The sequence below is a fragment of the Mastomys coucha genome, chromosome X (assembly GCF_008632895.1).
Source record: "Mastomys coucha isolate ucsf_1 chromosome X, UCSF_Mcou_1, whole genome shotgun sequence".
Lineage (NCBI taxonomy): Eukaryota > Metazoa > Chordata > Mammalia > Rodentia > Muridae > Mastomys > Mastomys coucha.
In genome coordinates, this window is record NC_045030.1 from 155,810,655 (window position 1) to 155,823,447 (window position 12,793).

The 12,793-nt window shown below is 37.0% G+C and overlaps 1 protein-coding gene across 8 annotated transcripts in view; it reads right to left on the reverse strand.

The window, feature by feature from the left end:
- Positions 1–1,545: 1,545 nt before the first annotated feature.
- The window catches only part of Reps2 (RALBP1 associated Eps domain containing 2), a 230,506-nt gene continuing 219,258 nt past the window's right edge, over positions 1,546–12,793 (reverse strand). For all 8 annotated transcript variants that reach the window (XM_031370680.1, XM_031370674.1, XM_031370646.1 and 5 more), the window contains 2 exons: positions 10,543–10,648; positions 1,546–2,395 (listed from right to left, as the gene is read on the reverse strand). In XM_031370680.1, the coding sequence (XP_031226540.1) occupies positions 2,327–2,395; positions 10,543–10,648 (175 nt within the window). In that variant the 3' untranslated portion in view covers positions 1,546–2,326. The remainder of the gene's footprint in view (positions 2,396–10,542; positions 10,649–12,793) is intronic.

The following is a 12,793-nucleotide window of genomic DNA, read 5'->3' on the forward strand; positions in this document are numbered from 1 at the left end:
AATGCCTCAGTTAAAATATTGGTGATGGGCTGAGGGGATGGCCCAGCATTTGCCTAGAATGAATGCTGCCCTGGGTTTGATCCCAGCACCCCAAGAAATATATTGGTGAGGCTATGAAACTCAGAGGGTCTTGATTGTCCAATGCAAGTTTTATCTTTAAGGAAAACAAAGCCAAGTAAATAAAATTCCATTTTCTTCACCCAGTTCCCTGTGTCGTTTACTTCACGAGGGAAACAATATGTCAGTTTTTTTAAATTCTCAGTAGACTAACATTCCTTAGGTTGTGTCTGGTTGGTGGATATAAAGTGCTATCCCAAGTGAGTGCACATGCACTAGAAGATTTTGAGATAAAGTGCACATGTTAGTCTTTCCTGTATTGGATGTACAAAATGCCAAACATGCTGTGAAGCATCTGCAATCATAACACTGTTGAAAATTTGTCACAGCCCCCACATCCCAGCATATGGAAAAAAACAAGTCACCTAGGAATTTGCACTGACCCAACCCTAATCTTAGGAGGAGCTAAAGTCACTCCTGAACCCTCCCCACAAGAACAACAACAACAACAACAACAAAGGCAGCCAAAGGAAAAAAGAAATGCAGAAATTGTTCAAGTTTCAAGACTTTCCAAATCAAATCAGATTCAAATCCTTAAAATATGCATGGAAGAGAATCAACAATTTGTTTTTCTTTGGAAAAACATCATCTGTTTGAACTCTTCTCTTCTGTTGTTAAGCTACTGATAAAGCTTGCCAAAGGAACAGGGAAGTATTAAATAAATGCCTATTTTTACTAAAAGTTCTCAGCTCTATTGAAATCAACATCTTAATCTTACATATTGTAAATCTATCCAAAACCATTTCAAAAGTACCCTGTGCACACTAATGCTAATATTAAAATGCCCTGTTGAAGATCAGTGATTCAAGGACCCTGAAACTCTACAGGTCAGTCATTTTCTACTTTTCTACTTTGGGCTGTACTAATACATTGCTACAGGATACTTGCTTCTGCAATTTAAGCTTGCTTTATATCACTTCCACTAGAGTTAGCTGAGCTCCCATGAACTGTATAAAAAGTTAACACTTCCCAAGAGTATTACACTTTACAGAGAACAAGTAGTCATGCAGCTGGTGGAAAGATTGCATTCTTTCATTGTGTCTTCAGGAGCAACACATTTGAAATCCGGGCTAAAATAAAGACAACAATGACAACAGCCAAGGATTGTTGCAGAGTTATTGGCTATTTTTTCTTCCCTTCTCAGCCTGGATACCTGGATTCAACAACAAATAGGTAGCTATCCAGCTACTAATATTTGTTGGGTGGTTTCCAAGCTCATGTATTTACAAAGATGTTATCCCATGCAGGATAAAAGCAGAGATCTGGCAATTATTTATTTAATTTGATCAGGCAAGGCAGTTACAGTAGATTGTGCTTGCGCAAAAATTTACATGAAAAGGACTAAGTTATCTAGGTTGATGGCCTAGATTGGCCAAGTTAAACAGTTCATTGCCAAGATCTCTATTTCACAGAGGTGTAAAGACGCAGTAAGGTTCTAACATTTAATAGAAAACAATAGTCATGTATTAGGTATAACTGATATAATATCAAAATGGTACTACAGAAGCAGTTTTTGGCATATAGTGGTAGAGGGCATAGTGCCAGTGTAAATCTGATACTCCAGTTGTATTCCAGCTTTTGGTTTTATTATCATCATGCCTAAGACTATCCAGCTGGAATGCAACTATTCAGGAAACCAACATACTGTATATAGCATACATAAAATGAGCATGAGCATCCTGCTAGTACATCATTAATAGGTACTGTAAAATTATTAATTCTTTAAATAAATAATGTTTTGAATTATCTGCTAAAACACTAACTTAAATAAGGAGCAGTATCTAAAAGTGGTTAAAATGGGAGATAAATTCCAATTATAAGTATAGTTTTTAAATGGGACTTAGGATTAAACTGAGGCTTCCCGTATATCAGGCAAGCACTCTACCACTGAGCTATATACATACCTCTCTTCTTACTTTTTATTTAAGACAGTATCTCAACGAACTTCTCAAAATGGCCTTGAGCTTGTGACCCTCCTGCTTTATCCTCCCAAGTAGCTGATAATTAATATTTTAAGTGCAATGATCAGTTGAAGACATATTTTACCACCACTGTAAAATACACAAGTGAAGTGCAAAACAGAAAGTCATATAGACTATGTTGTGCTGCTCACAGCTTTTGACATTCAGACATATAGTTGGGCTTAAACACTCAAAAGAAAGATCTTGGCAGGACAAGGTCACCTGCTGTCACTCAAGCCTTTAGGATGTCACAACACTGTGACTGGACGAAGTTGTTCCAATTGGTTTTCCAATGCAATCCGTTCTTGATGAACCTCCTAAATTATACAAATCGGGAAAGAAAAAGAAGAAAAGGCATCATTTTGTGGGTTCATCTCTATTTCTTTACACATTCAAAGGAAATATAGAACTGACCTTCAAGCACTTGGAGACAAATGGCCTGAAAGGCATTGATTTCAATGCTGTTAATAAGACAATGGGGGATTCCCAGTCACTAACCTCAGCCACTGTACTACTCAGCACTGATATGTGTTAACATAGAGTGGTAACCTTGAAACAGCCATCTCGGACACAGGAATGGACATCTAAGTTCCAGTATGATCACAAGGTACTTGAGCATGGTACCACTAACCTACTTCATAACACACCTGATAAAATTTTCTTTGCAACCCTGCCTTAGCTTCAGTCTGTGTTGATAGGCTCGGAAGACAGTAGAGAATGGCATTAAATATTAAAAACCCAACAGAGGAGAACTAAAAGGAAAGGCAGACTCCCAAGATAGAACTATGAGTCACCTCAATTAAATTTCTAGTTGCAATCTCTGGCTTCTTTTCTGGCACAACACTTAGCTGGGGATGAAGGATAAAAAGATAGACTAGTTATCCTTCCACCAAAGTCTCTTGCCCAGGCTCTTGCACATAATACAGCTTAACATAATTTCTGGATGTCTTTGTTCAGGTTTTATTGTTGTGAAGAGATACCATGACCAAAGCAACTGTTATGAAGGAAAATATTTAATTGTAGCTGGCTTAGTTTCAGAGATTTAGTTCATTATTATCATGGTGGGAAGCATGACAGCATCCAGGCAGATAGGGTTCTGGAGGAGCCAAGAGTTCTACATTTTGACAGCAGTCAGCAGAAGGAGACTGTGTGCCACACTGGGCATAGCTTGAGCATAGGAGACCTCAAAGCCAACCCCCACAGTGACACACTTCCTCTAACAAGGCCACACCTACTCCAATAAGGCCACATCTCCTAATAGTGTCACTCCCTATGGTCAAGCACTCAAACATATGAATCTATGTAGGCCATACCTATTCAAACCACCACGCTGAGTGAAAAACAGAATATGCTATTTGGAAATTGAAACATTCAGCCTTAAAATAGAGTTTTGCAGAGACAAAAAGGACACAAAAGGGCACTCTTAAGTATAATTGTTCAATGTGGGAAAGAATTCTTATATAAAGGCTCAATTCTGAAATGCTCCAGAGAGCCAACATACATTAGAAAACCAATGTATAGAACCAACTGTTCATTCATTCATTCATACTCCTGGCAAACTATCTTCTATATCTATTAGCTCTAGGTCAGATGCTGTTCTAGCTATGGTAATAGCAAAGCCCAAGAAAAAGTTGGCCAAGACCCTTATATGGCTTATATTCAAATGAATGGACAGACAATAAAATGGACAAGGAAGACAGCTCTGAAAGTAAATAAATAATATGATACATTAGAGAACAACAGAGTTAGCAAACCAGGGGAAAACAGAAAAGTATGACTAGGGAAGATTGCTTAGAGGTGATGCAACTTGGTCAGAGACATAAGTGAAGCTACTTGAACACGTTGGGTAAAGATATGCAGGGTGACTACATTGCAACTTCAAAGGCCCCAAGGGAGCAAATAAGTTTTGTGAAAATAATGTACAAAAAGAATGGAGTTCAGCTGGTAGAGTGCATGCCTAAAAGGGAGGTCACTCTGGATTCCATCTCTAGCACCATATAAATAGGCTATAGTGGCATGTGCCTGAGATCCCAGCACTTAGGAGGTAAAGAAAGGATAATCAAAAGGAGTTCACAGCTGCAATGCACTAGTCATTCTGATATCAGCCTGAGCTACGTGAGACCCAGACTCAATAAAACAAAACCAAAAAAGAAACAAAAAAAGCAATGAATAAAGCTAATCTACCCAAAAACAAAAGGAGAGAATACAGGATAAAACTAAACTAAATGGACAAAAAGAAGTAAAAATGAGATAAAAATAGATATCACTTCAAAAGATTACTGAATGACTTTCCAGGGTAAGGGTACCATTTTGCAGTCCCACTACCAGTGCATGAGCTTCCAGTTGCTGTCTACTGACAGTGCCATTTTTTGTTTCAGCAGTTCTAGAAAGTGTACAGTAGTATGTAATGCTAGCTTAAATGATCATTTTCTAAGTGCCTAATGATAGAGAATATCATCTTATGTGTATATATGTCATCCTTATATCTTCTTTGGTGAAATAGCTGTTCCAGTCCTTTGCCAATTTTTAAATTTGGTTTTTTAAAGTTCTTAATCTATTTTTAAATTTATTTACATTTTTCATTCAACATATTTTGATCATATATTTTGCACTCCAACTCGTTCCAGATCCTATTTCCCTACCCATTCAATGCCATGTTCTCAGTCTATCACACAGGGAAAAAAATGAAAATCAAAACAGAAAAACAAGCTGAAAGAAAGAAAGAAAGAAAATCAATAAAACAAAAAACAGTAAAGCAAATTTTAAAAAGTACACACACCAAATTCACTTGTGTTAGACAACTACTCCTGGGCATGGGGCCTTCCTTGAACTGTGGCCAGTATATTCAGTGAGACTCCATTGGAGAGAGATAATTTTCCCTTTACCAGAAATGTCAATTGCAAACAGCTTCTTAATTAGGGGTAGAACTTCCTCTTCTGCATGCTAGGATTTTGTCTGGCTTGGACATGTACAGGCCTTGTGCATACTGCCACAATCTCATGTGTGTATCAGTCTTGTGTCTAGAAGACGTTTCTTTGGAGTCATCCTCTACCTCTATCTCTTATAATCTCTCCACTTCCTCTTCCACATAGATTCCTGGACCCTGGAAGGTAGGATTTTGATGAAGATATCCCATTCTCTTTCTCTCTATACATTGTCTAGTTGGGAGTTTCTGTGTTAGTTCCCATCTAGTACAAAAAGCAGCTTCTCTGATAAAGAGGCCTGAGTTGATTGTAGCTTCTTTTTGTTGTGTTTATTTAGCATGCTGACAGTAGTAGTAGGTCTTCCCAAAGACTTATTTTTGAGTTTTAAAATTACTTTTAATCAGAACAAAAGTTCTCTGTCACATATGTAGTTTGAAAATATTTTCTCCCCATCTGTAACTTGTCTTGTAATTTTCTATTGTCTTTGGCAGAGCAAAGGTGTTTTATTTTAATGAAGGCCAATAAACTAAGTTATATTCTTACAGATTATGCTTTTATTCATTTCTTTATACTGGGGTCATGTCTAACCTCAAATCATGAACGTTTTTTTTCTCTTTACATTCTCCTAAAAGTTTTATAGCTTTATGTTTTCCATTTACATGGACAAGCCCTTTTAAGTTAATCTTTTTTTTATTAGATATTTTCTTTATTTACATGTAAATTTCTCCTTTCCCAGTTTCCCCTCCAAAAAACATAAGTTAATCTTTATACATGGGGTGAGACTTAGATCAAGATTCCCTATTTGTTACATATGGATGACCAATTGTTAAACATATAGTTGGGAGACTGACGTTTTTTGAGTTGATTTAGCATCATTGCCTTTTTATCAAATGGCTTCATTTATATGACCTCTTTCAGGATTCTGATCTATGCCCCATTCTCAGAACTCTACTGTGTTGATTACTGCAGCTTGACAGTGATTTCTTCATCTGTTCTACTTTTCACATTGGAGTTTTGCAATTCCAAGTTCCTTAGCTCTCACATATAAATTTTTGGATCTGCTTGTTTATATTCATTTTTAAAATCCTGCTGGGATCTTAATTGGTACTGTCATGAATCTAAAGATCACTGGGGAGAAAAATGACATCTCTATTCTATTGAATCTTCCAAATATATAAGAAAATATATGCATTCCTTTAGGTCTCCCTGGATTTGTCTCAGCAGCATTTTTAGTTTTCAGTGTACAAATCTTAGGTGTATTCTGATAGATTTGTACCAAAGTACTTCATTTGGGGAAGGAGCCCAGCTACTGTCAAGTGGTACTTTAAAAACAATTCCATTACCAATAATGTATGACTTATACAGAGGAATATGACTGATTATTTTGTGTATTGATCCTATATCCTGAGACCTTCACAAATTCAACTGAACAACAGAACTGTTTGTTTTGGGTTTTTTTTTTTTAAATCTAATTTGCAATAGTATCACAAACATTTTGGACAAAATTTCAAAAGATTACTCAAATCTCAGAACCCCTTGGAGGAATTTTAGATAGCTGAAATAGTTGTAGATTCCTCTGCTTTCAGATTAGCAAGATCAACATTGTTTACATGTCAATTCGTCTTAAACTACTTGATAGATTCAATGCAAAACTACCCATAGTCCTAACAGTTCGTATTTTGTGGCATTTTCCTACCAATCCTCAAATGTGCATCAGAGAAACAGCTTACAATATCCAATGGAATCATGAAAAAATGATATGCTGAAAATTTTATATTATCACATTTCAAGATAGAATAAGGCAGCAACAATCAAGAATGTAACACAAAGATCCATAGAAAGACTAATAGAACAGAGTAAGAAGTCAGGACTGAACCCATGATTTCAGGTCATTAGATTTATGATAATGGCACCAAAGAAATTGATCCAAGGGAGGAAAAGTCTTTTCATCAAATGGTGCTAGATTAAGGAAATACTAAAATGGGGAGAAATGAACCTTGACACTAATGCCACATCATGTACAAATATAACATAAAAATCTAAAAGAAGGGCTGGAGAGATGGCTCAGCAGTTAAGGGCACTGACTGCTCTTCCGGAGGTCATGAGTCCAAATCCCAGCAACCACATGGTGGCTCACAACCATCCATAATGAGAAACAAATAAAAAACCTATGGGCCAGAGTGAGCAGGGGCCAGAGCAAGAGGGAGAAGGGAAGGGGGGAAATGTAAAAGAAAAAACAATAAAGCTGTTAGAAGAAAATATATTAAAATTATTTTATAATCTATAGATATATAGTTTCCTTACATTGAAAGTAGTAAACATGAAAAATAACAGTTGGATTCTATCAAATTTTGAAGTATCTGTCCTTAAAAATATATAGCTATCAAATAAATAAGTGATACAAACACTACAAGGAAATACTGACAAACTTTGGTGGGACAGCTTGCAAAGCATTACTAGGTGTAGCATTGCTGGAGGAGACAGACATTATCACTGGGGATGGGCTCTAAGCTTCCAAAAGTCCAGCCAGACCCAATCTCCCTCTCTGTCTGCAACTTATAGATAATATGTAAGCTCTTGGCCTACTGGTCAACTGCCGTACCAGTCTGCATGCTGCCATACTCTCCCACCATGATGCTCATGGATTCATCCTCTGAAACTGCAAGTAAGCCCATAATTAAATGCTGCCTTTTACAAGTTGCCTTGGACATGGGGTCTCTTCACAGCAATAGAAAAGTAACTATGACACTGTGTGTGTGTGTGTGTGTGTGTGTGTGTGTGTGTGTGTGTGTGTGTGTGTGTTAGTTTCTTGAGACAGAGTTTTTTCTCCATGTAGTCCTGGTTGTCCTAGAACTCACTCTGTAGATCAGGCTAGCTTCAATTCACAGAGATCTGCCTGCCTCTACCTCCCAAGCCCTGAGATTACCACACTTGCCTGACATTTAACCAATTATCAATGAATCCTGATTATTTAGGTAATCTAGATCTCCTAGAATAAATGAGAATATATTTCCAAATAAAAACATATCTAAAGTTTCTGTGGAGTACTGTGTCATAAGTGGAACATGGACCTCATCCCTCCCTACAAGGTGCATGGACCATTTTTGGAGAGCAGGCAAAAAGAAATAGCCACAGGCTGTAAAGAGGACTAGGGCAAAACAGCATTTTCTGAACATGACTGAACCACTATTCTCATGAACTCACAGAAGTCATAACTGCCTGCACAAGATAAAAGCCAGTGAACATCCAAGCATGGATGGGGAGGGCCCAGAGGCCTCCCCTGTAGGCACAGGAACTACTGGCAGTTGATGAATGGTATCTGAGGGAGAGTCAGTTTTCTTTAGGAGTGTAGTCCCTCATAAATTGATCAGCTAGCTAGCTACCTCACACCCACATATGTAGGGGTAGCATAAGTTAGACTCAGTGGATTATTGTAAAAAGACATGAGGTGAGAAAAGGGGTGAATATGACCAAAATACATTGCATGAAATTCTCAAATACTAAGTAAGACCATGACATTAAAACATGTTCAATGATACAGTTTTATTCACTATGTTCTAAAACTGGAAACAGCTCAAGTTTTCAATAGACCTAATAAAGAAACTGCAGCATATTCACTCACTACAGGATTATGTAGCAGGGAAAGGAGTGAATTCCTCATGCACACAACAAAATAAATGAATCTCAAAAAGTTTACACAAAAGTAGTAGTTATAGGATATCATCATATACAGTTATATAACAGGCAAACCTATGACATGAAAATATCAGAATAGTGGTTGCCCTGTGGGTGGGGTAGAAGTAGAATAGGAATGAAATGAGAAACCCTCTTTTGGGGATGGCAACAGTCTCTAAATATGTAGAACTTGGGTTATATAAGTATATCCAATTTGTTACAAGATCAGCAAGAATACAGTTATGATTTATATGTGTTAAACTTCACATCATAAGGAAAAACCTGTAAAAAATGAACTTTTTGAGGAAGCTAGACTATTCTGCATACATAGTGAGTTCCAGGATGGAGGGGCTATGTCTCAAATAAAAAACAGTACTCTAGCTAACAATATATATGCTGAGACATTTAGGGAATATATACAGATGTTGGTAATGTATTTAAGTATATGCCAAAAGTAAACTGATAAATCGAGCTGATAGACAAACTGACACATGCATAATAAACAAGTATAAGAAACTGTTAGGCCAGAGCTGAAGCAGTGGCTATACAAATATTCATGGTGTAACTATTCCAAATTTTCTATGTATTTAAAAGTTCTGGAATAAAATATCTTGGTAGAGAAGTCAGGAATGGGAAGAGAGTAGAACATGTTAAAGCAGTGCCATGGAGTAGAGGGCCAAGGAGGAAAAGCACAGTATCTCAGTAGCAAGCACTGTTTCCAGATTGGCATGGTAGTGCATACATATCATCTCAGAGCTCAGGAGGATTTTGTGTTCTAGGCCAGCCTGGGCTATGTATCAAAGCTCTGTCTTTAAAAAAAAACTGAAAAGTAATTTTAGAGAAGAAGGTGGTCATTTATGATAGATAGATAGATAGATAGATAGATAGATAGATAGATAGATAGATAGATGAAACAAAGTCCATAAGAGGAATGTGAGAAAGACAGTGCATGAGAATAATCCCTAAGATTACAATGCTGGAGTATGTCTACATGTAGATTGAAAATGAACCAGTAAAATCATATCCCACCAAAATATGTTCAAGTCCTAACTCACAGGACCTGTCAACATGATTTTTATATGCAAAGAGAATCATATGAGGTTGAAATCATGCTAGATTAAGTTGGGCCCGAATCCAATGACTGGTGTCCTTAATCAGAAAGATACAGTAAGAACATATTACAGACAAGACACAGGAAGACCAACACATGACAGTGGAGATGGAGATTGGACCTTTATGTACAGGTCAAGGAATGCAAAGAATTGCCAGAAAATACTTGTAATTGGGAAGCAGTTAACAACACATCATCTCTGAAGCTTTCAACAACAGCAGGGCTCTGATGACCATGTTGGCTTCAAACTCTAGAGCCAGGACAGAATAACTTACTATTGTATGACACCACCACATTTGTGCTATAAGGCTAGAGCAGCCTGAGAAACTGAATCAGAGGAGAAATGATGGAGAGAAACAGGCAAGAAAAACAGGGCTGATGTCCTTGAGAAAGTGAAATGAAACCATGTCCAAGGTACCAGACAAGGGTTTTACCCAGGCTGCCTACTTCCACAAAAGTGAGCATCATTCATAGATGATTTATATATTTATGAACAAAGAATACAGAGTTTTCAAGTAGCTTTGTTTCCTTTTAACTCATACATGGTATGTAGCCTTTATACTGAAGTTACTAGTCCTAATTCTAAGCATTCAAGAGCCAACCCTTGAAACGCAAATACACTTGTTCTTCCCCAGCCAAAAGAGCTCTGAGAAAGGAGGCAGGTCTTAGTGAAAGGAATGGGGAGCTGATGGTCAAAACAAATCAGAACAAAAAGCCAGGGTAAAGTGAGGGGATCCAAATGTGTACTCCTTACCTTCAGCTGCTGCTGAAGCTCACTGTTCAAGCGGGCCAGCACTGCATTGGCTTCCTTATTTTTGCGAATGGCAGTCTGAATAGCCTTCTTCTGCTTGGAAGACTGCCTGTAAGACAGTGCAAACATTTCTATGAAAAGAAACTCAGAGGTCTGGAGCCTTTCTTACAAGTCAGAACTCAGATTCATGAGAAGAGCTAAACTGACAAAGGTTAACATCCCAGGGCTCCAAAAATAACATCTCATGTTCTCAGGCCAGCAAGCCAGCAGGCAGGCAAGCCCATGCCAAAATGAAACAAATTTGTCAGGATGAATTATTTATACCTGAAGCCATTCCCCATTTTATAACTTGAATAGAGACTATGAATTGAGCCTTTTCAAATATTTGTGTTCTAGTTATTCCAAGACATTTTAACATGCATTTTTCTGAAAAGTCATTAGTCAAATGACCCTTTTGTATAGGCATTAACGGAATCTACTTCAGTGGACAAGACTGGTGGAAAAGAGAGGAACATTCTCTTAAGCAGAAATTTAGCAAGACTGCCTAATTCTCCTTTATTTCTTTATGAGAGAGTGTGTGAATTTTAATCTATACTAGAATATATCTGGAGCATGTGAAGAAAATGAAGAATGTTTTTGTACCAGCATACCTTAGCTAAGTCAGTACTCAATTTAAAGAACAGTTGTAACTAGGGAGATCATGGGTTCCACTTGGGCCTATTAAAGTATCCGCTTATACTGTTTGGCCATAAGTCTTCTTAGTACTGTCTTGATCTTTTCAAACTGTCCACAGTGGGAATGATAAATCAACATGGTCATCACAAGTGTTAACTTACAAACTCTTATTCCCACAGCAAGAAACACAACAAAAAGGTGATTTGTACTCTCCTAGAAAAACAACCATATTTTCAATCACTGGCAAATGAGTCCTAGTACTGATCTACCCTACAGATGGGATGACTATCTCCTGAGGGCACACACCATGCTAGCCACCCTGCCAATCTGTAGAAGATTAGTTCCTTCTGAATAAAGTTTAAAGGTTAATTGTTTCACCCACATAGAGGCAGGGAAGGAGCTTCAAAAAATTGACTTTATTATAAAGCAGAAACTGCATTTACAGTTGTATTCTGGGATTTAAACTCAGGTCCTCAGGCTTGTACAGCCAACTGCTTTAACCACTGAGCCATCTCCCTCACTTTTTTAAAAATAATTTCATTAGCATATAGTGAAAGGTTTCATAATGACATTTTCATTCAAATATATATGCACTTTGGTCAATATTCACTACTCAATACCCTTTCTTGTCCTGTTTCTGATCACATTAGGTTCTGTCTTCTTTACAAATGTCTCCTTTGTATTCTCATGTTGCATATATATGCATGTGTGTGTGCATGCACCTATGTGTGTGTGGGGGGGGAGTTTATCTAGGTTCCACAAATAAGAGTAAAATTTTAATTCATAACTTCTTTACTGAATGAATAATATATGCAAGAATATGATAAAATAAATATTATAAAGTAAAATGTTAAGAACAACACCAATATAACAGAAACAAAATATACATAGCATAAGAAGAATGCCTGATTTTTGATATATGATCTATTCCTTTGCCTTACAACAAACTTAAATTTAAATGTCTACTAGAGAAAAACTATGCTTTGGTCCGAATTTAATGCCTTTTCCAAATGAACAATATTCTAGAAGACTTTTTCTTTTACTTTGAGATGTTTAATATTTAGATATTTGTTCAGGTACATAGATTTGGATTCAATGGCATATCTACAGATCTTGCTATTCTGGTAACATCTTGAATCACATCTATTTCTGAGCAAGTACTATTTCAAGTTCTCAAACCATTGATCCTTGAAATGAAATTTATTTCAGTTGTGGGTTTTTAAGAAATTAAAATGAAGTTAAATTCACCCTTTCCTCCCTGCAGGAACAAAGAGCTATTATTAAAGTTTAGAAACTCAACTATGTCTTTCTACTCCAAAGAACATTAATTACGAGCATTTCTGGTAAGGCAATAAATGTTCCAGGATAATACTCAATATATATACAAATATTACACTGAATATCAACAACTAAAAGAACATAAGAAAAAGGAAAAGGAAAAGGAAACAAGAACATAATGGCCTGTGAGGAGGATAAAGAGAGAAGTTTCATCATAGGACAAGATAAGTGAAAACAACAAATCTATTCCTTACAGACAGAGAGGAGGGCAGCGGGGAGGAGCAGAGGGAGATGGAGGGGA